At 52.1% G+C, this 21035-nt stretch overlaps 8 protein-coding genes across 8 annotated transcripts; 4 read left to right on the top strand and 4 right to left on the bottom strand.

The window, feature by feature from the left end:
- Positions 1-64: 64 nt before the first annotated feature.
- Positions 65-1340, top strand: CC77DRAFT_484509 (isochorismatase hydrolase). The gene has a single exon (XM_018531865.1). It carries the CDS (start codon positions 261-263, stop codon positions 1131-1133), a length of 873 nt encoding a protein of 290 aa, XP_018380357.1. The 5' UTR covers positions 65-260; the 3' UTR covers positions 1134-1340.
- Positions 1341-1377: 37 nt separating this feature from the next.
- Positions 1378-2458, top strand: CC77DRAFT_1025271 (PEBP-like protein). The gene is made up of 2 exons (XM_018526039.1): positions 1378-1637; positions 1685-2458. Exons 1-2 carry the CDS (start codon positions 1513-1515, stop codon positions 2286-2288), a joined length of 729 nt encoding a protein of 242 aa, XP_018380356.1. The 5' UTR covers positions 1378-1512; the 3' UTR covers positions 2289-2458.
- Positions 2459-4000: 1542 nt separating this feature from the next.
- CC77DRAFT_1054418 (hypothetical protein) lies at positions 4001-5549 on the bottom strand (the record flags this gene model as incomplete). Its single annotated transcript, XM_018527793.1, has 1 exon — positions 4001-5549. The coding sequence occupies one exon, from the start codon at positions 5547-5549 to the stop codon at positions 4128-4130; it is 1422 nt and encodes a 473-aa protein (XP_018380355.1). The 3' UTR covers positions 4001-4127.
- Positions 5550-5816: 267 nt separating this feature from the next.
- CC77DRAFT_484225 (hypothetical protein) lies at positions 5817-9172 on the bottom strand. Its single transcript, XM_018531863.1, has 5 exons — positions 8859-9172; positions 8571-8683; positions 8446-8520; positions 6382-8400; positions 5817-6333 (listed from the first exon to the last, which is right to left on the bottom strand). The coding sequence occupies exons 1-5, from the start codon at positions 9061-9063 to the stop codon at positions 6247-6249; spliced, it is 2499 nt and encodes an 832-aa protein (XP_018380354.1). The 5' UTR covers positions 9064-9172; the 3' UTR covers positions 5817-6246.
- A 140-nt stretch (positions 9173-9312) lies between these two features.
- On the top strand, positions 9313-14753 carry CC77DRAFT_1000078 (hypothetical protein). Its single transcript, XM_018523114.1, has 3 exons — positions 9313-10297; positions 10343-13024; positions 13084-14753. The coding sequence occupies exons 1-3, from the start codon at positions 9692-9694 to the stop codon at positions 14383-14385; spliced, it is 4590 nt and encodes a 1529-aa protein (XP_018380353.1). The 5' UTR covers positions 9313-9691; the 3' UTR covers positions 14386-14753.
- CC77DRAFT_1025266 (NAD(P)-binding protein) lies at positions 14564-16306 on the bottom strand. The gene is made up of 3 exons (XM_018526038.1): positions 15712-16306; positions 14900-15620; positions 14564-14851 (listed from the first exon to the last, which is right to left on the bottom strand). The coding sequence occupies exons 1-3, from the start codon at positions 15894-15896 to the stop codon at positions 14765-14767; spliced, it is 993 nt and encodes a 330-aa protein (XP_018380352.1). The 5' UTR covers positions 15897-16306; the 3' UTR covers positions 14564-14764.
- Positions 16103-19654, top strand: CC77DRAFT_484240 (ARM repeat-containing protein). The gene is made up of 4 exons (XM_018531864.1): positions 16103-16321; positions 16377-16466; positions 16514-16576; positions 16730-19654. The coding sequence occupies exons 1-4, from the start codon at positions 16240-16242 to the stop codon at positions 19564-19566; spliced, it is 3072 nt and encodes a 1023-aa protein (XP_018380351.1). The 5' UTR covers positions 16103-16239; the 3' UTR covers positions 19567-19654.
- CC77DRAFT_1099466 (ribosome biogenesis protein-like protein RPF2) lies at positions 19459-20841 on the bottom strand. Its single transcript, XM_018530005.1, has 2 exons — positions 20765-20841; positions 19459-20705 (listed from the first exon to the last, which is right to left on the bottom strand). The coding sequence occupies exons 1-2, from the start codon at positions 20776-20778 to the stop codon at positions 19742-19744; spliced, it is 978 nt and encodes a 325-aa protein (XP_018380350.1). The 5' UTR covers positions 20779-20841; the 3' UTR covers positions 19459-19741.
- Positions 20842-21035: the final 194 nt, after the last annotated feature.

Below are 21035 nucleotides of genomic sequence, written 5' to 3'. Positions count from 1 at the left end.
ATCATTGTCTTATTATGACCAAGCTTCCTTCCGAAGGAAGCCTATCACAATGATAAGGTCTGTTATCAGGCTCACCGCAAACAAGTGAAGCAACAGCGTTCGTGCATCGACTACAAAGGTAACGTACCTTCTTTGTCGTTTGCTCCAATCTACTCAGTTATCCTCACCACCTCTGCACTGATCTTCCACCCGAATCTACTCTGGGTATCCTGCCGCTCACAACTCTCACCTACTTCGCCCTGGTCATCTCCGACGGCTCCATGGCCTCGGAGTCCCTTGTTCTCACCACCACCACCGAAGAGCAACACAAAGACGTCACAGTGGGGACTATTACATGCACTGCACCTATCCCGTTTGGAGGAGAAGAACAATGGCTTTACCTACCAGCAACCAAGAAATTCGACCTATCTCGGGGTTCGCAGCAGAAAATGGTCTTCGAGTGCGATGAAGAAGGCCGCAACCACACCGGCTTCATGATTGACCCTGGTAACTCGGTCTTGATTGTGGTCGACATGCAAAACTACTTTGTTCACCCACTCTATCGAGATCACGCCGCAGGGATTGCCGCTATTGAACCGACATTGAAAGTCATCGAGAGATGCCGCAAGGAAGGAATTCAGATCGCCTGGCTCAACTGGGGAATCACTGACCACGACTTGAAGAAGATGGCACCTGCTATTCAGCGAGGCTTCAGTAAGAGTCTGGGATGGCATGTCGGGCTCGGCGCCCAGCTACCCGATAACCAGGGAAGGTGCTTGTTCAAGCGGACTTGGAACGCCGAACTCTACGACCCTTTCAAAGCAGTCGCTCAGCCTGGCGATTTGTATTTCGACAAGACGCGAATGAGTGGACTCTGGTCCGAGAAGGAGCCTCTTCACGAGTACCTCCGTGCTTCTGGAAAGCAAACCCTACTTTTCGCTGGCGTCAACACCGACCAATGCGTGTTTGGTACCGTGTCTGATGCCTACTCCTACGGATGGGACTGTGTCCTGATCAGCGACTGCACAGGCACAATGACGGGCCGAGGAGCTCAGGAACTCGCTGAGTACCAAATTTCGCAAAATATGGGCTTTGTCACCACCAGCAGCGCTTTCTGTGACGCGCAACTTTGTGAACATTTTGAGGGTTGCTGATTCAATCGCCTCTTCGTTTTACAATGGCGGTTTTCTGGACTTTTTTTTTTGTTCTTGAGCGTGCTATCCAAATACCCGTAGAGCTACAGTATAGCAGAAATACATTTACATGACATCTGTACGAGTTGCGGTACTGCAAGGTTGTGTTGCGCAATTACGTCGTAGCTTCCCAGACCGTTAGTGGATCTGCACCAGTTGAGGTACGAATGACGCACGACACTGGGGTGGAGATCTTCCACTTAAGGACCTACCTCACGCAATAGCGATCTCTTCGATACGCCTCTGCACTCGTCACCCAATCGCGACGGTACCTTACTTTGAAGCGACAATCCAGATAGAAAAAGAGCTTCTGTTCATAAACAAACGGTTCGCCGACACGATGTTTTCTCAGCTTTCGATAGGCTTGACCTGCCTGCTGCAGCTATGTGGAACAGCTGCGCTACCAACCGAGCAAAAGCCATTACTACTCAATGGCCCCAAGAACGTCCAGGCTGTTCGGACTAAGTAAGTATACCCATTGAGTTTATATTCCCTCTACTAACAGGACACAGACTTCAACATGCAGAGATAATTCCTACAGTCATTGACGATTTCCTACCTAGCCTCACACTCTCCGTCCTATGGTCGGATGCCAAGGCTAAACTCGGCAACACCATTGACCCAGAAGATCTTCAAGAACAACCCAGCATCGTCCTCCACGATGACACAAGTCCGGACGGGATACACAGTACCTCCGACATGAGCTATGTCGTCACACTTACAGACCCCGACGCGCCATCTCGCGACAATCCAAAATGGAGCGAGATGTGCCACTGGATTGCTTCCAACGTCACCACTGCGCAGAATACGTTCTCTATCCTACCTTTGCCAGAGTTTGGTCTCACTGAACAAACTGAGTCGACTGATGGCGGCCCAGAGGACGTAATGGAGTACAAACCTCCAGGCCCACCACCAAAGACGGGCAAGCATCGCTACGTGTTCCTAGTCTTTGCGCCAAAGAATGGAACAACAGATTCGCTGCATCTGAGTAAGCCGGAGGATCGTCAACACTGGGGTACTGGAAAAAAGGGTGGTGGCGTGCGAGAGTGGGCTGAGCACAATGGTTTGGTGCCTGTCGCTGCGAACTTCATCTACTCGCAGAATGATAAGCAGTAGATGTTTGTTGCTCTGCTTACAGGATGCATGGAATGCCGAGGGCACATGCATCGAATGTGACTATTCTTTTCCTTCGAAATTTCTTTGCAAGCGGAGAAGGCGTTTTGTTGGTAGCGTACATATTGTGTTGATACCAAGATTTCCGTATCGGATGCACGTAATAGGCTTTCTCAACATCATTAGCATGCCATGCGTTATCGTGATGACTCAGGACTCACAACGTCTTGATAGGTAGAGCAATAGCGTATCGATATTGCCGGCACAGTGCGTCGCCAAGCAGCCCTACGGACCACAGAGCTTGTGGGGTGACAGCTCTTGCTCCACCGGGCCAGGCTAATTGCACGCACCCCGCGTCTTCAACCTCATCCACAAACAACCCGCGACCAGAGCCGATGCTGTGATACTGTGCCGCGCATACATCATGTTGTGCGTCGTTCATGGTTCCGGTCAAGACAATCAAATCCATCGACCGCATCGCCTATTATCCGGACAGCTGATGCGATGAACCAAGGACATCTGCGTCAACCACCCACCCAGCCAATATCAGCAGTGCCAACATAAGCCTACGCGTTCGAGACGGGGATCACTCAAGGTCACCTCTACGTACCTCTTGTCACATATAAAGAAGCCACCTCGACCTTGATAAAATGAATTCAACGACTTTGTGGATGACTTGCGATCTGATTCCCGTCTTTCGCATGTCCGTAGCGATCACTTCGCCTTCAGCAGACTCTCCTCTCCGTGGAAATCAACAAGAGAGTTAAAGGTCCTCACATTCTGACAAGTGGTATTCTGTGAAGCGGTCGAGGTGATGAATATCATGGTTGGGCTCTAATCGGGCTGGTTTTGAGGCTCAACATCAACGAGTTGTGATGGAGTTGCCGGGATGGTCTTCTTTCACATCGTGATGGTAAGTATGCATTACATTGCTAAATGATAAGTATCTGTCGCGCGAACTTCATGCACAACTTACTGAGCGAGTGTAATAGTGTTTGCCAGCCGACCACGCACGGCAACCACGAGCTATAGATTAAACACCCTCCTATCAATTTTAGCAATAAACTGCCCTATAATGGGCCATAACGAGTATAACTTGGACGAATGAGGATATCAAAGGATGCAGACCATCCTCTTACCGGTCAGCTCTTGAGACTCCGAGCCTGCTGTGCATACGCGCTCATCAAATCATGTTGGACAACGTTGAGATCTGAGTTGGGTTTTTGCAGTACAACCATGATATCATTGTGTAGTGCCACAACACCACCATAGACAACTCGTATCCTGTGTTGAAAAAGCAGTGAAGCAGCATGGGCTTGTAAGGGTTCACCTACTAACCCTCACCCTAACTTACCTGTATCATAGACAATCAGGGTATATCTCGGTCTCAGAATAATCGAGTTATGTTACTAAAGTTGACGTGATTTTCAAGATGTGTACGCAAGCACTTACTAGGTACATGAAAATGGGACTATCACATCACTCGTGAATTGACTTGTCGTTCTCCTATGTCACGACTTTCATTACATCATACTCCTTAGCGCGCGTTGATTTCCAGTACCGAGGGTTAGCTATATCATCGGTGAAAGCAGCAAAGATAGTCCAAAGGCAATTCCCACTACTTGAAGTACGAATATCTCAATCCAAGTACACCTTGATCGTGTGATTTTAGCGTCTATAGGAATGAAGAGATTATATGCTCCAAAAATCCATAGGCTGTAGGTGAACAGATTCTCGCCAGAACTAAAGAACAAACTATGACCTTTCGACCTGCCAGAAACCACAAGATTGCTACCGTTTGGGCTACCTCGTGGGCGAGTTGGTACAATCTCAGCCTGACACCTAAGCCATGTCCTTGTCCTCTTCCTCAAATGTAGTAATGGCAAGAGCTTCATCCTCGCTATACAAGGATTCGTACAGATCCTTGTAATATAACCCATCTTCACTATTTACCAGAGTGTCTACATCTTCAATCCACTGGTCTAAGTCTTGGTTCCTGCCCTCATTTCTGATTAGATTGGCGTCTTTCGTATACCATTCGTCAATATACTTAGTCGCTGTGGTGGCTGTCGGCGCGTGGACAAACCATTCCAGCTCTTTTTCGCTATCTTCGTTGAGCTTGTGTGACGTGTCATCATTACCGTCGTCTTCGTTGGGGAACCAAGAGGGGTATTCCTCCTCATCTTCCTCTTCGTCTTTTGTAGCGCTTACGTCCATATCTTCCGCAGAACCGTTCTCCTTCTTAGCGATCTTAAGAGCATTGACGTCCCATACAAGCTGCTCAATCTGCTGGGTCATGAACTCTCGCTCTTTGTGGAAAATTTTAGCATGCTTGGCCATGGCCTTGAGATCTCGCGTGAGACGCTTATTCTCAGCATTAAACTCTGCGAGTTCCCCTCTTACCCCCTCGATTTCGGATCCCATGGCATGAATCTCATTGGCATTGTTTGTCGACCAGTTTTGGCTTATTGTGCACCAATCCTCGGCTTCTTCAGTTAGGTTTCTATTCATGTTTTCGAGTTTTGTAAGAACCGAATCCACACCCAAGTTCGGCCGTTCGATCGTAGAATGCATGCGTCTGCATCCTATCTTATGGTCCCTTATTTGGTTTGACAAACCTAGGATTATTTGCTCTTTCTTCTCCACCAACTTTTCTTGTTCTTCGATTCTCAGATTCTGCTCGTCAATCTCGTCTTGCGCCTTCTGGCTAAACTCATTGGCAATCGCTAGCTCTTTCTTGGCCATTTCTAACGAAAGCGTCATGTCGCGCAGCTCGTTGGCCTTGAACCTGATTTGACACTGCATTTCGTATGCGACGAGTTCCTGGGAGGAGGCTTTGCGTTCCGCCTCATTTAATGCATCCAGAGAGCGGTCAACGCCGGCTGCTGCCCAGTTGCGCTGCGTTCGGGTTCGGGCTAGTTCTTTGGCGAGTGCTTCGCGGAACTCGAAGTGAGTGGCAGCTATCCTCTGTGACTGTTCGAGGGCGGTTTGGGCATCCTTAAGACTCTTCTTGGTGAACTGAAGAACCATGACGGTATTGGAGATGTCCTTTTCGATAGTTTTCCTAAGGTCATCTATGACCGAGGAATGCTCAGCTTTGGCCAGATCGAGAGATCTTCTGGAATTTTCGATTTCAGCTGCGTAAGACCTTCTTTCCAAGGCTACGCCTTCGACCCTCATCGAGAAAGAGCTGCACATCCAACACACAAAGGCTACGACAAAGACGAGGTAACTCGTAGTGAGTGGGTCGTTGGAGGAAGACATGTGAAACGTTCCAGGAGAGCTCCAAAATGACTCGGTCTTAATGAGGAAGGATTCTGTTGTAGCCAACTTGTCGTGAAAAAAAAATCTCAGTGTGTATGTAGGCGTTTGTAGTTGTGTGCGTTCGTCTTGAGCATTCAATATCGTCGTAATGATTTGTGTAGAAAGTCAACAAGTGAAGAACACTATACCATTATATACCCTAGCAGGAACCATTTCAACTGTAGTCATGTGCGTACTCGGCCCAGCGAGAGAGAAGGTGCCATGGATAGCTGTTAGGATTATCATAATCTCGTGGTTGTCATAGGTGAGCCATGGCCTCAACAGTGGAAATCATAGATTTAGCGAGGTACAACCACAAGTAGTCTTACCCCACGTAGTGAGTACCGAAATACAGTTGACCGTGGAGCTCAGTAAGCAAATTCTATCCACAAGTGACCAGTTTCAGGGTCGTGGTATTCGATTCTGGAAATTTTGGATATGTACAAGGAGACGCTGGTTATCCCAGTGCATCTCTAGAAGTGTCAGTCCTACCAACGTAAATCGTCTGGACATTTGATTGGAGTTGAAAGGGTTGGATTCTGCAACTTTTATACCTATCTTAACCACTTAGTCGTGCGTGTTGTAAATCAACAACAAAATCACCAATGCAAGCTAGCTTCCGATATCGCTCAAGACAGACTTGTAGCATCGAGTGAGCTTACTCATTCAACTCAACGTAGTTGGCAGGGAAGAGACCCGATTGGCCGTTGTAGCTACCGAGCCACCAGTCTTCATCTGGAAATTCCTACAATAATATTAGCATAGGCTTGGACGGTCATACGAACGGACTTACCAATCCAGTAACTGTCGCTCCTTCAGGGAAGCTCAGCTCGTTATCCTCGGCGGCTTCGTAGTCGTAGAGAGCAGTAGCAGTTGGGCCAGAACCGCCAGCAGACTGTGGTGGTGCCGCGGCAGGCTCAGGCTCCTGCGGCGCTGAGGGATGCGCAGGTAGCGCTGGTGCAGCACCGGCATCGTCGTCGCCCTCCACCAACTCAACGTAGTTGGCCGGGAATAGACCACGCTCGCCTTGCGAGTTGGTGCCCATCCACCAGTCGTCGTCCACCATGTCGATATCCGTGACGTACTCGCCTTCGCGAAGCTCGACCTCGTTATCCTCGGCCTTCTCATAGTCATACTGGATGACTGCGCGCTTTCCAGAGCCACCTGCACCCTCATCATCATCATGACCAGAAGCGACGGCAGCACCAACGGCGGCACCTCCTACAGCGGCGGCACCGAAAGTGGCAGCTGCAACAGCGGCGCCAGCACCACGAGCAGGATCTTTAGCCTCCACTTGGGGCTCGGGAGACATGTCGCGCGCTTGTTGCTTAGCTGCTTGATCAAGCGACCGAGCAGGCATAGGTGGTGCGTGTTCCTCGGCAGGGGACATCTCCTCGGGTTCCCGTCCGCGAGCAACAGGCATTGCGATACGAACGGGAGAACCAGCAGGCTCGGGGGATGGGCTGCGAGGCGGCTGGGGCGGTGGAGAGGGCATGCGCTGGTGTTGAGTTGCAGGCACGTCCTCTTCCTCTGCCTCTGGCTCCTTGGGTCGGGTAGGCAGGCCCGGCATCGGGACACCCCTTGGGCCTGCGTTAGGCTTGCTGGAAGTGTCGAGAGGTGGTGGGCTAGAGGCTTGTGGCTCCGGTACAGGACGCGAAGAGGGTGCTCCCATGATGGGAGCGGCACCTGAGAAGCGATCCTTGAGCGAACTTACACCCCCAGCTGCAGGCGAAGCTGGTTCCTCCTGTTGAGGTGCGTCACCCGTACGTTGCTCACTGAGGTTGCTGGCAGACTGCCCTGTTCGGGTGGTCTGTACAGGAGCCCATGATTTGCCGGAGTAACCACTTTGCCAGCCACCTCCTCCACTTTGTTGGCTCTGAAGAGGAGTTGGGCGACTTGCAGCATCGGCGGTAGGAGAAACAACGGTCTCGCCACGGGCCGCCTTCTTCTCGGCCCAGATCTGCGCCGGTGTCTTTCCTCCCTCGTCGGCGAATGTCTTGCTCGCAGCGCCAACGATAGGTGCTGCAGGAGCGGGCTTTGCACCGAACCCTCCAGGCGTGGGGGCCTTAGTGCCAGTGAATGCGCTCGCACCTGCAAACTTGTTTGCAACCTTGGGCTTTGGCAAGCTGGTGAGAGGTTTGGCCTGGGCGGTGAAGGCTGCTGACCTCTCTGCAAGTGACTTCGGCTTCTCTTCCTCCTCCTCGTTGTTTGACGCTCCTGTCGCGGCTGGAGACACACCGGAGGATGGAGGCGCGGCTTGGGCCTTTGCACGAATGGCGGCGATATCGACCTTGCCGACAGGCTCATATGCGCCCTTGACGACGGTAGGCCGGTCGTCTTTAGCATCGCGCGCCTGGGCTCGGATAGCTGCAATGTCGACTTTGCCAACTGGCTGATAAGCGCCCTTCACAACTTCAGGGCGATCGCTCTGCGAGGGCTGAGAGCCGGTGGATTCGTCTTTCCTTGCGGTAAGCTCGGCCATGTTGACCTTGGTGGGAGTGTAGGCGGTTCCGACCTTCTCCAGCTGCGATCTGGACACCTGAGGGGCATCAGCACCCCAGCCATCTGCATCTTCGTCGCCCTTTGGCGCAGGCGCACGCGAGCGGCCCAGTGGGTTGAACCCAGAGTTTCCGCCTCCGATGGACGTGGGTGTAAAGACAGGCTTCTTCGCGGCAACGGGAGGTGGGCCGCGTGAGGCAGGAACGTCGGGGGCACCGCCGTACTTGGCGCCAGATGCATCTGCGACCTTCTCAACGATCCTCTCGGGGGTGAGGTCTGCATCGGAACGTGCGGTGACTTGGACGTGGTATCCCTATGCGGATTAGAAGACGAGCAGGGAAGGCCTGGAAATACGCACATGTAGAAGCTTTGAGACAACTGTAAGGTGGCTGCCAAAGTAGCCCTTTGTCCGCTCTGGAACGCCCTCACCGCACTGTTTGCGTATCAGCATCGTATTCCTGGCAGGTGCTGCGGGGAGCTTACCCAAGCTATCAGGACGTTCTTAGGCAGCGACGTGTTCGGGTCCTTGACTTTGACGAAAGCAAACTGGATGCGGCCATCCGAGAATTCGTCTATCAGGTCGAGTAGCTCTCCCTCTGTACAAAGTCAGCATCGATGCCTCGCAACGTTTCCCAAGCTGTGCTGTGAAGTGCCGACGCCCCGAGCTTGGGTTGACACCTTGCTACAGCCCGAGAGCTCTCCACGGTTGGGTGTCTGCTGGCTGCACTGCATGCACAGCCATTGGGGGAGTGCTGCGTGTATTCCACATACCTCCGGTGCTCTGAACCTTCAGGACGCTCTCTTTTCCGCCGTCTTGCTGGAATGCGCTGACAAGCGGAGCAGCTACTGTGAAGACAGCCCATTGACCATATGTGGGCGAGCTTGCCTGGGGACCAGATGGCGCCGGGGCATTGACGACATTCTGGTAGCTCCGGGTGATGTTGGGGCCGTTGCTGGAGGTGTTGAGCGTGGCCATGGTGGGAGCAGGAGGAGTAGAGGGGAAGCTTGGGGGATGTGGTGGAGAAGAGGGAGGCAGAGAGAAAAGAGGCCCAGGTGGTTCGCAGCTAGCACAATGGGTCGGACAAGGCACAGTACGGGTATCCGTATGTGTGTATGTGTAATTGGGCGTGAATTATCCTAGTCCAGTATGTAAGCACAGCCGCCGCGCACAAGTTCGGTGTGAAGAGCAACTATGTCATGCTTGGCTCGGGCACCTGGCAAGCGGTGCCGACGGCACGCCCAAGGCCTTCAAGGAGACCCTCGTCCGCCTCACCGCGACGATTGGACATAGCTCCTCCGCACCGCCTGACAACGCTGCATGCAAAGCAGCATATCCTGCATCCTTCAAACCGCCGCCTAGACTCAAGTGCTCCATAGCAGCTGCATTCTAGCCTTCTTTCACCTCCACTCTGCCACGACAACACTAGCATCGACAACACACCCATCGCACCGCCTTTTCGAGTCTCCGTCCCGACGCGCGCTGATACAACGCATCTGTCGCCGTCGTCGGTCGTCTGTCATCGTCGTATGTCTCCATGTCCCTAGCCTGCTCGCGCCCGACAATGAGTCTTTTGTGAACTTTGCACCAGCACGGCTGCGTCGCCATGGAGGACCGGGAATCGAGCGTAGCGTCGTCGGTCGACTTCTACAGCTCTAATGCAAATCCACCCCATGCGACGGATGCGCAGAGCGACGCGCCTCTCGCGAAGCGCAAAGCAGAAGATGCGCCTGTTGAGCATGAAAAGAAGCGCAAGCTCAGCGTCTTTTCTCCTTGCACCTCGGGCGACTTGAGACGTTGCGCAAGGCTACCACCTGAGTTGTGGCAGCATGTTTTCTCTTTTTGTTCGCTTGCAGATCTCGGTCGATTGATCCAGGTCAATCGATCTTTCCTATCCTATCTCACAGACGTGCGCAGCGTGTCGACTTCAAAGTCGCATCCTGGCCGTCTGCATCTCCTAAAGTCTGAGTCGTTGTGGGCCTCTGCCCGCAATGCCATGTGTACCAAGCCTCCGAAGCCACTCCCAGGCTTCACTGAGCTGCAGATGTGGCAGCTGGCTTGGTCCAAGAGATGCCAGTTCTGTAACAAGCTTGATTCTCATACTCCAGGCGAGCGCGTATGGCAAAAAGGACCTGGCAAAGCAGGCGTGAGAGTCATCTGGCCCTTCGCTATCAGAGCGTGTGGGCCGTGCCTGCTACAACAATGCCAGACGGTAAGTTGCGCCTTCCTACCAGACGGTCGCAACTGACATATCTAGGACGCGAGCCTTCTCTTTTCGGCTTCTTCCGCCTTACGACCCGCCCTCCCCTTCGCGCTACTCACAAACGACCAGCATTACGTTGCTGCATATGCACTGCAATCTGTGACCACGCCAGCCAACGTGGACATTGCCAAGTTCTACTACAAGAAGCATGTTGAGGAAATCACGCAGGAGATGAATGAAGCCATCGGTCGTGGCCCTACAGCAGCTGAGGAGTGGTCTAAAGGTCTCGATGCTCGCGGGAAAGAACGCATGAAGGTAGCCGAGAACTGGGAGCGCTGGGAGGTCAAGAATCAATGGATGGAAGAGCACAAGGATGCGAAGCGCGCAGCATCTGCAGCTCCCTCACACGCTGCCACGTCACACAGAGAATTATCCAAGTCACCCCCTCGCCGAACTCCTTCTCCCATAATTCATGCCCCGGTTCCAGCGAGTAAGTATACCTCTGCTGTCTCATTTGCTGCCAGACATGGCGATGCTTCTCGATACTTCAACAACACCCCTCCAGTTCCCAACCTAACAGGTGTAGCACCATCGTCTCAGCATGCGCAAGCCCGACCGCCCACTGTCCCACCACAGGCTTTCACTCCCTCTGGCCAGCGAAATCTCCACGATGCAAACGAGGCCAAGGCGACTCGGAAGACCGACATAGAACGACGGTGTCAGCAAATGGATCCTCCTATTGCTCCAAACATTCTGCGCCACATGGACTCGTTCAAAGCTGCTATCCAGATCTCACAGCCAATGAACGATTATGCATGGAGTGTGCTTCAGCCCCGCTTGATCGCTCAACTTCCTGCTGCCCAACAAGCAGAAGCCGACCACGTGGCTCGGGCTGCTTCATTTCCCACAAAACCAGTGGACCGCCGCCACCCGGACGCAAACTCCAAGGAGGCCAGAGAAGTCATGGACCGGGAATGGGAGGAATCGCAACGTCCCATCCGCGACAGGCTCGATGCTATTGCCGACGATTTCATCAACCAGGACTGGGACCATGGCAATGCCGTAACCTACGATAATAGCCCAAAGTTTGCGGCTGACCTTCTTGCTTACGTGCGACGCACATACTACGCTGAGGAAGCGGAACAGGAACCCGCTCAATCTGGGCAACATACGCGGCCTTCTACTGACAATATAAATGCTAGGCCTAAACTCGTCCTGGATAACATGAAGTGGGTGTACGATAATAAGATCAAGCCTCTAACAGAACAGTTCCGTAAAGACATCTTCCTGTGCCGTGGCAGTGGGTGCGAACACAACAACAAATTCTATGGTTTCGAGGGCGTCACGCAGCACTACGGAGCAAAGCACACTGCTGCGTTCAGTTCAGGAAACGTAGTCGTGGCGTGGAGAGAAGCCGAGTGGCCAGAGGAAACCCCGTTCCATCCAGATCCTCTGTCTGTGAAACAACCTCACCATGCTCACCACCCTTCTTCTAGCACGAACGGGTTTGGTGGCTTCTATGGCGGATACTCACGTGCAGGCACATCGACACCTCACATGCCTACTCATCATCCACAGGCGAGCCCTGGACCTTACAACTACGGAGGTCAGTACAATGGACCATTCGCTCCACCACAGGTTCCTTCTGGTACAATGCCCGGATACGAGTACCCCCAGCCATATGCGACTCCCGTGGATATGTACGCGCACCAAGCCATGGGACCTCCGGGTTATGGTGCTCACACGGCCCAGAACCCATATTTGACCTCTCCTGCAATGATCAACAATGCCATAGCTGCTCCTCCTCCACCACCACCACCCAACATGCCACCACCCGGTCAAGGAGTTCCTGAGATCGCACCCAGCGGTACAGAAGATACTGGCCAAAGTACTAGCTCGTTTGACAAGCAAGTAAGTACGGTCATCGAGATGACACAGGACATCTGGAAGCGCACCTCTGGGATCAAAGATATGCCGAACAGCCTTAGGATCTATGTGTTGCTACATCGCGTCATCTCCAAGTTTCATGTAGAGTTCAACCATGAACCGAACCTGAATCACTTCATTGATGCTATGTCTAATCATGAGATGCCAAAGGCTTTGAAGAACGCGCCAGGGCTCTCGTGCAAAGCTTGTCAGACTGGCTCTTCACATCACTTGGGAAGTTCTTTCTACTCGAAGTCGGAAGAAAGAACAACATACACTGTTCTGGGTCTGCTATCCCACTTCAGGAGTCAACACCTGCCATATCAGCAACATATGCCTGGCCATGGAATTCCTGTTGCCCCTCTGGATTGGAAAGAGGACATGATCGAGCTGCCCAGCGAACGTTTCATTTCTGGACTCATACACGCTCCAGGCATGGACGACGAGAAGCTACTAATGATAGCAACTGTCTTTCCCAGCCTGTTTCCCATGCCGTTGCCCAAGATCGGCGTGATTGATAGTCATGGCCTTGCGTCCCCGGCCTCATCAGGACCAAAGGATACGGACAAAACGCCTGGTGCAGTCGATGTTCCTGGTGAAACTATAGCACGCCCAAGCTCTGTCATGAATGCTGCAGAAGTAAACTTGTCACTGCCACCCAAACCATTGGAGGCTGGTTACGAGCCTGTTCGACCAACCCTTGCCGGTGAATCGAATGAGGCATCCGGCTCCACAAATAGGAAACGTTCTTACCGACAAAGCCCGCCCGTTGAGCGCAGGCAACACCATTATGATGAGCCTAGATACTATGTAGGTGATATACAGTACTCCACAGGGCTTTCAATGGGACTAACATGCTTCTCCGTCAGGTGTCCAGGGATCATCTTGATGATGGCTATCATCGTCCGCGGGAATACGTGGAGTACGCGCCTAGTCCTAGGATCATCCATGCGGGTCCTGCGTATGACGACTATTCTGGTCGCCGGACAGCTTTCCGCGAGCAAGAGCGATTCTATGGACCTCCCGAAGATGTGGTCTATGCGCATCCGCGGGAAGGGAGTCACGGCAGTCGGGAATACAGTGCGTATCCCCGCCCGGTTCGATACTACGAAGAAGACGATCATCGGTCCGAATATCGGTTCATGAATGAGCGCCAGTCGAGAGACGCAAGTCCACCTCAAGGACAATCTGCAGCGGATCGATTCTTAGCGGAGAATGAGCCTCCACAGCCACCTCCGTCGCAAACACAACCAGAACCGGAGGCTGCAATACCAGCCCAGGAGAATGGAGACGGACCCCGTTACACGCCCCCACCTCCTGATACTTCTGTACCGGCTGAAGCGACGGCACCTGTGCGCCCACTTGCACCACCACACCCTCGTGCTCCATCCACTGTCTCTAACAATTCTCGATATGATGATTATCAATCTAATGGGTACCGGATGCCCATGCCTGGACCGAGCGGCCCACCACGAAGGTCTGGGCCTCAACGCCGAAGGGATCGACCCAATGACAATCGAGGACCGTCTCGATATCATCGATACATGAGCGTCGCACGCGAAGACCCCTACGGCCGCGGATCTAGCATGAGTCGTTCGCAGAGTAGGAGATATGAAGAACAACGGCGCCGTATCGATCAACAAGAAACACCGCAACCGAATGCCGAACCTGACTACGAGCCTGCGTATTCTAGAGAGCACAGTGTTGATCAATCTGTACAGGACGATGGCTTCTATCCGCCTGCCCGCCGTCACCCAAGGGGCTACGTATCTGTGCAAGATCGTCTGCATCCTCATGCGTACTCACCACCACGATATCGTTACGACGAACCTCGTGGGCCACAACCAGTTTATGTTGATGAGTACGGGCATCCCATCCACGACTACGAAGTCATTCGTGTACGCGGTGACACTAGGTATCGCGCCCCGTATATGCCACATCAACCTCATCGATACGAACATGATCCATATGGATACGTACCAGTACAATACGAGAGACCTCCACCACAGAGATACAATAGTCGCCCTGAAGAGTATATGTACTATGAAGAAAGGGAGAGACCGATGCCTAGGCGAGCGGTGCCGGAAGTGGACAACGATGCATACGAGCCGCCACCACCGGAGATTAAAGTGGAGAGTGTGCCAGTGCCTATGCCACCAGAGGCGTCTTAATTTCCCATGTTAGCGTGGCGTTTGAGATTGTAACGATTCCCTGGTCTTGTCTGTGCCTCTGCTATCCTTCATCTAGCTTTGCATGGCTGGGTGTTGTAGGGTCTAGTCGGCTAATGCTATCTCATTTGGTTTGGTAGTCTACACTATCAAATAATGACGTTCTTGTAGTAATTTCTTTCCCGAATTTAATACGATGGCTTTGCTTCTACGAAATAGTCTCACTAGGCGAAAGCCAATACCTTTTCGTATTGTATGATATTGAGCATGTACAGCTACAAAAGGAAGAAGAATGACATGACGAACAGCTTTTATTTTGGCATATGTGCCTTCTATAGGGTATCAACATGAAAACAGGACAAAAGAAATGGACCAGGCATGTCTATGCAGTCGATTGAATGACTGGTTCCACTGAAGACTTCTCTTCCACTCCCTGAGCGGCAGCATCGATTTTGTTTTGAGTGAGGCGCTGTGACACGGTTAGTATAGCTCTGCGGTTCTTAGTATGATTACATACCAACAAGTTTCTCAAGAGCACTGCAATGGTGACCTTGCCAATGGCAGGAACGTAGATCGAGGCCTTTTCTTTGACCTCTGGTGTAAAGTTCCTCTCACTGGAGAAGTTGATGCATGCAGCTCCGTCCCTCATCAACTCCAGCGGGACTTTGTACTTGTCTCCAGGTACACCGCTGATGACTACATCGCTAAGTGGGAGGCAGTCATTGAGAGTCCAGCCAGGCTTCTCCACCACCTCGTGCCTTCGCTTCCTTAGACCAACGCCTCGCGTGAACTCTTGCACGTCACTAATATCCACGCTGTATACGTGGGCACCGTCGTTTGCCAGTAGTGCGGCCAACGGCCTGCCTACGACCTCACTTCTGTTGATGACGGTAATAGTGCGTCCGTGAAGCCTGTTACCGTACGGGAGGATAGTGTTGTAAATCCTCAGATACTCGAGGATCTTGATCACGGCCAATGGGGTACACGGCAAGATACTCTTTTTCGTGTTGGCAGGGTCGAGGAAGCGAATATTCTGGTACATGTTGAAAATGTAACGGTGCGATAGTCCCTCAACATCCTTGTCGATAGAGACAATCTGCTGGAGATACTGGTCCTGACGGTTGCCGAAGATGGGGTAGTAAACGATTATGCCGTCAACGGCAGGATCATTGTTCGCTTCGATGAGGCGGTCCTCAAGAAGTTCGCGATCGACTTCGCGGAGGTCAAATGCGAAGCCACTATGACAGCGTTAGTAGGCAGCCTTCACCCAGCTTGCAACCAAAGGCATATCGATGGAAGAAGTGAGTTTTGATCAATGGACGCGCTCACTTTTCGACACAAGTTTTGCCCGTCCATTCTGCGTATACTCTCGCCGCAGGATCAGCGCTGGAGAGAAAGCCGACAAGGAGCGGTTTGCGTTGAATCTTGTTCAGACCATCGCGAACTTCGTCCAGAAGGCCCTTGGCGATGTTGTTCGCGAGGATAACTTTGCAGTTGGGTTTATCGTCGGCCATGGCGGGGTAACTTTGCTGTTTGGGGATACGTCTGGGGACTCAGCGGGTGATAGTCGTCAGTGCAAGTAGATCAAGAGATGAGTTTTCAAAGTCCGATTTTATTTCACTGCACGGGACCACGAAGACCAGTCAAGCTTCTTACATTGGCGCAATTAAACGCTCTTTTCTTCACTGCCGAACACTTCCCATCACTTTTTTTGCGCGACCCGCCCCACCATCCGATACCGGCCAATCAGCAGCACCGCAACTCCGTAACGTCATTGCCGGGAGTCTGCAACTTTCTGAATCGCGTGCTTTCGAGGTACCCAACAACACATTACGATACCCCGGACGCGACGAGAAGATGTCAGATATCCAGCAATATCTGCTCGACTTCGACAGAAACAAGAAAGAGGCGACGACCACTGCTCAACGGAGCGCGACGCGTATGTACGAGGCTCCGGCGGGGCATTACGTGGGATGAGGACTGATAGCAGACAGGACTGAAGAATGGCGAGTTGAAGCTTATAAGCCTGGTCACTGACCTTGGAGAGTTTTTAAATAGTGAGGATGGGGCCACACGATCAAAGAGTACGTACATCTAGAATTACAGTACGGTCTATGCTAATCTGACGCAGCAATGTCGTATCTCGCAGAGGTACTGGCATCGGTTCCGCAGAAGGTCCTCTCCCTTCAACAGCGTACGTCTACCACGATCACTTCACCCATACTACCTCGCCTTATGTATCAGTCTACCACACGCTTCGAGTCGAACCGAAGCATCAAACGGGCGTGGCGTTCTTAGCATGAGACTATACTGCAGTGCGGAAGGGCTGGGCTAACACGAAGTTCAGGAAACCTACTCTGCGATTTTATCCTTTCCCGAACCGAAGACAACGAAGGCCTTGGATCATGTGCAAAGGCACTATCGGCCCTGGAGGAGCTAGGGAAGTGGGACGACCAGCGGGTAGTCGACATCATTGATGCCCTCCTGAACAATACACATCCGTTGCGCCAATACAAGCAGCAGAGCGAACGCTACCCAGTATTGCGCTTGATCGATACACTTATGGCAAAATATCGCGAAGTCCTACGAGCCCACCACGATGCGACGCCGGACTTTTTGGGACGCTTTATAGCATATTTTGACGGAGAGAAAGACCCTCGGAACCTCATGGTCGTGTTTTCGATACTGAGGGTGCCAATGACCGAGTGGAATATTGGCGGAGATGCTCAGGACCTATTCGACGCAGTCTTTAATTACTTCCCGATTACCTTCAGACCGCCTCCCGACGACCCATACGGTATCACCGCGCAAGATCTCAAGGATCGCTTACGAGATTGCATTTCGTCTACAGCCGACTTTGCGCCATACGCGTTCCCTGCGCTCCTAGATAAGCTCGATTCCACGTCCATGAACACCAAGCGTGATGTTCTGTCGACCATTACTGCCTCAGTGACCGAGTACGGGCCGCGGACAGTATCGTTATACGCAGTTACACTGTGGGATGCGCTGAAGTTCGAAGTCTTAAATGTACAAGAAGAGGATCTAGCGAAAGAAGCACTTGCAGGTCTAGCTGCGATTGCAAGGACACTTTCACTCGGTACTCCAGGATCACTCAACGCATATCTCAAACCAATCATCAAGGAGTGCAACGAGCACCTAGAAGATGCACCCACGAAACAATCGCAGGCTTCCGCAAGGTTTCTTCAGAGCATTGCCAACGTTTCCCCAGAAGTTACTAGAATTCTACTAGCCGGAGTACTCCCGAATCTCTTCTTACTTTTCCAGACAGCCGACACTATGGCAAAGCGCCGAGGATTACTAGAAGTTCTTGTTCAACTCGTGAAGGCCAACATCGACGTGTATGGGGACTGGAAGAAGATGGGTCCTGGCGGAGCAGAAGTTGGCAACAACGCGCTCGTTCAGTTCCGAGACCAAGCCCTGGAAGTAATGCTGAATGGTCTGGAGACAGCCCCCGTCAAGGAGGTGTCTTTCCGACTCGTCTGTCTTGATGGGCTCATCCAGCTATCGAAAGCGCGAGGATTGTTAAGCGATGAAGACATCGGTCGCGTCATCCAGCTTTTGCATTCCATCGTCATCCACGAAGAGTCGTACGGCAAGGATGAGATAAAAGAAGCAGCTATCAATGGCATCGTCGAGATTGCTCACCAGAAGCCACAGGTTGTCGTCGAGAGAGCATTCCCGGCTTTCCTTGCGCAGCTTCCAGATACGGATGCAAATGGATCAAACAATTACTCGACCGTGCTCGAAGCTTTTGCCAAGCTAGCAGGTGAAGAGCAAGTTTTCGACACAGTTGTACTGCGACTGAAGAATAAATTCAGCGCAGCAGTCCAACAAGGCGCTTCTTCTACATACATCGTCGCACTCCTCTCTGCGATGTTGTATGCACTTAAAAAGGGTGAGAACAAGTTGTCGCAGGGTTCAGACAGTTCAACCTACTACAGGGACATCGCACTACCACTTCTCCAGCGCGCATCAACTTCTGACGAATCACACCCGGTAGCCTTCGATGATGAGACAACACTGGATCTTGTCGGTCGTATTTGCAACTTGATCATCAGGTACTTGCCTATACATCAGCAGAACACTGTTGCTACTGAGCTGTACACCCTATTCCGGGAAAAGCCACAAACTGAGCTCCCGCCTTTCAACCTCAATGCTGGTACCGAAGCGAATAAGACCATGATCGTCTCTACTCACCTCCTCGCCTCCCTTCGCAAGGATGCAATCTTGCCATGCGAACTACAACTACTAGTCTCTTCTCTTGCAAACTACGTCCAGCAACCTTCCCTATCTCTACCTATCCGATCAGCCTCCCTTCGTCAAATGTCGCTGGTCATCAACAAGTACTACACTTCTGCAGCACTCAAGACAAGTATGGACCCCCTTGTCGCCGAGCTCGATCTCTTTAGCCCAGAGAAGCTTGATCCACCACGGATACGCATCATCTTCGCTTGTCTTAAAGGCATAGTACTACGGAGCAGCCCTGCGCTGAACACGTTATACCCAACGCTCTTGTCACTACTATCACATCCGAAGTATGGGATTACAGTTGCTCAAGGTTTCACAACTCTTCTGCAGCCCGACGACCTTCTCACCAAGGAGAACCACTGCCAAATCCTTGGCCTGCACAAACACAAAAGCTTTGCTTTACTGGTGCCAAGTATCACGAAAGCGTTCCGAGAATCAGATCCGCAGACCAAACCCAATTACCTCATCGCACTTAGTGGTGCGCTAAGATGGATGCCTTTTGACATAGTAGTCGAAGAAGTTGGGCAACTCGTTACCCTCCTTCTACAATCGCTTGATCTCAAGGGCGCTGACAGTGTTAAAGAAGCCGCGATTGGCACGCTTACCTCTACACTTGTTGAGAAGCCTGAAGTTCTCGAGGAACATGCCGGTGCGCTGATCTCTCGACTTCTTGCTAATGCTACTATCAGCAAGGAGAACAAGGCTACACCACCACCGCCAGCAGTCAGGGTGGCGGCGTTGAAGTGTTTGCATCTGGTAGCAGAGAAGTTCAAGGAGGAGAGGATACTAGGATATAGGAGGGAGGTTGTGAGGAGACTTATTGCTGCGTTAGATGATGGGAAGAGAGAGGTCAGGAGTGCAGCGGTAAAGTGTCGGGCGAAGTGGTTACTAGCTGACGAACCCGATGATGAATAGACGGTAGACACAGCAGGAGACGTATAGACTATGAGCGTTGCTCTGAACAACTCGACTTTTGAGACGCCTATGACTTGCTACAAACGTGCAGAATGGTATAGTCTCGCCCAACATTTGAACGCCGGAAGTGCCTTTAACGCCACCCATGCAATTACATCTTGTGCCTTGTTACATTTCATACCCTAACCTTTTTGGGCGTCTTCTCCTCATCGTCGCCTTCACTTGCCGTATCCTCAACACCAACTTCCTCGTCCTCGTCCTCGTTCCTTCCTCGCTTAAGACCCTTCATCTTCCTAGTCTGCAGATTGGCAAAGTCTTGCTTGCCAACATGGATCTTACCCGTCTTGTCACCCATGATGTCAGTGTCAATGTTCTTCTTGGTCCGCGGCTCAGCACCCTTGGGCTTCTTGAGCGATTCCTTCAGCATATCCGGATCAGGGAACATCTCGCGGCCGAGCGCAAAGTCCATGCGCGGGCCCATTTCCTCGACTTCGATGCGCGGCAGCTTTTGGCCTGAGCGCTTGGTGCGGAGGAGGTAGAAGCGGAGTTTTATTTGCGGGTTGGGGAGCGCGTCGGTGGGTTCTTCGGCGGAGATGGAGATGAGGTACTGGAGGCCTTCGACGTCGACTTCGGTCGCATCCTGGCCCTTGAACAGGTCGATAAACAAGCTCTTTGCTAGGGTGTACTTTGTCTGGTTGGGGTCTTCGAAGACGGTGCCGTGGAAGCTGATTAGTGGCTTCAGGCCGATTGACGGCTTCTTGTTCTTGAATTGCTGAAGCGTGCGGAAGGTCTCTGCGTTGATGTACAACTCTAGCATATCCAACATCTTGTATGAAAATGTTCGTGCCAACGTCAAGCAGTGCGGTCGCTTCTTCGAGTGTAGAGACAGGACGAGGAGCGAGGTGTCGTTCTTCTGGGAGAAGAACTCGAGCGAAGAAGCATCATCGAAGGGGTGGATGTCGTTCTTCTTGGTGAAACGCTCGATAAAGGGTCGCTTGATGGTGCAGATATCGGCGACGGCGAGCTTGAGGATCTGAGAAGTCTTCTGGCCAGAGACGAAGAGCGTGGTCTTGGGGTTCTCGTTCTGTTGCGGTTCGCGCTTTGCCATTGCGCGCTTGGCGCGAGCATTCTTTGGTTTCCTGGAGAATCATGTTAGAATCGCCTTGGCGTGGAGGAGCCGCAGCTGTCTTTGACGTACACTGCCTTGATCATTTTGTCGTTGTTAATCTGGGTGGTTTCCTGATGCCGAAATCTTGGCTAACAAAAAAAGTCCGGGGCTCTGCGGCGCCGGGGAGACTATTGGCCGATCTGATAACAAAGCGGCAACGGCGGGGTGATTCCGCAATTCGGCCCTCTGACGTGATTTCACAGGCTGTTTCCCTTGGGCGGCGACTAAATATTAATCAGATCATACACTCATTCGAGAACACCAGCGAGCCTCCACATCCACATCCACCTCACGCATCCAA

This window comes from Alternaria alternata, assembly GCF_001642055.1.
Source record: "Alternaria alternata strain SRC1lrK2f unplaced genomic scaffold CC77scaffold_28, whole genome shotgun sequence".
In the NCBI taxonomy this organism is placed as follows: domain Eukaryota; kingdom Fungi; phylum Ascomycota; class Dothideomycetes; order Pleosporales; family Pleosporaceae; genus Alternaria; species Alternaria alternata.
The sequence above is the reverse complement of the archived record's forward strand: the minus strand, read 5'-3'. Positions and strand labels throughout refer to the sequence as shown.

Excerpts from the sequence above, each read along its gene's own strand:
- CC77DRAFT_484509 (XM_018531865.1), top strand. The coding sequence starts at position 261 with ATGGCCTCGGAGTCCCTTGTTCTCACCACCACCACCGAAGAGCAACAC.
- CC77DRAFT_1025271 (XM_018526039.1), top strand. The coding sequence starts at position 1,513 with ATGTTTTCTCAGCTTTCGATAGGCTTGACCTGCCTGCTGCAGCTATGT. Across the intron at positions 1,638-1,684 it reads GTCCAGGCTGTTCGGACTAA|ACTTCAACATGCAGAGATAA; the intron begins GTAAGTATACCC and ends AACAGGACACAG.
- CC77DRAFT_484225 (XM_018531863.1), bottom strand. The coding sequence starts at position 9,063 with ATGGCCACGCTCAACACCTCCAGCAACGGCCCCAACATCACCCGGAGC. Across the intron at positions 8,684-8,858 it reads GAAGGTTCAGAGCACCGGAG|AGGGAGAGCTACTCGACCTG; the intron begins GTATGTGGAATA and ends GACTTTGTACAG. Across the intron at positions 8,521-8,570 it reads AGAACGTCCTGATAGCTTGG|TGCGGTGAGGGCGTTCCAGA; the intron begins GTAAGCTCCCCG and ends ATACGCAAACAG.
- CC77DRAFT_1000078 (XM_018523114.1), top strand. The coding sequence starts at position 9,692 with ATGGAGGACCGGGAATCGAGCGTAGCGTCGTCGGTCGACTTCTACAGC. Across the intron at positions 10,298-10,342 it reads TGCTACAACAATGCCAGACG|GACGCGAGCCTTCTCTTTTC; the intron begins GTAAGTTGCGCC and ends TGACATATCTAG. Across the intron at positions 13,025-13,083 it reads ATGATGAGCCTAGATACTAT|GTGTCCAGGGATCATCTTGA; the intron begins GTAGGTGATATA and ends CTTCTCCGTCAG.
- CC77DRAFT_1025266 (XM_018526038.1), bottom strand. The coding sequence starts at position 15,896 with ATGGCCGACGATAAACCCAACTGCAAAGTTATCCTCGCGAACAACATC. Across the intron at positions 15,621-15,711 it reads GGCAAAACTTGTGTCGAAAA|TGGCTTCGCATTTGACCTCC; the intron begins GTGAGCGCGTCC and ends ACGCTGTCATAG. Across the intron at positions 14,852-14,899 it reads TGCTCTTGAGAAACTTGTTG|CGCCTCACTCAAAACAAAAT; the intron begins GTATGTAATCAT and ends ACCGTGTCACAG.
- CC77DRAFT_484240 (XM_018531864.1), top strand. The coding sequence starts at position 16,240 with ATGTCAGATATCCAGCAATATCTGCTCGACTTCGACAGAAACAAGAAA. Across the intron at positions 16,467-16,513 it reads TGGGGCCACACGATCAAAGA|CAATGTCGTATCTCGCAGAG; the intron begins GTACGTACATCT and ends AATCTGACGCAG. Across the intron at positions 16,577-16,729 it reads GGTCCTCTCCCTTCAACAGC|GAAACCTACTCTGCGATTTT; the intron begins GTACGTCTACCA and ends CACGAAGTTCAG.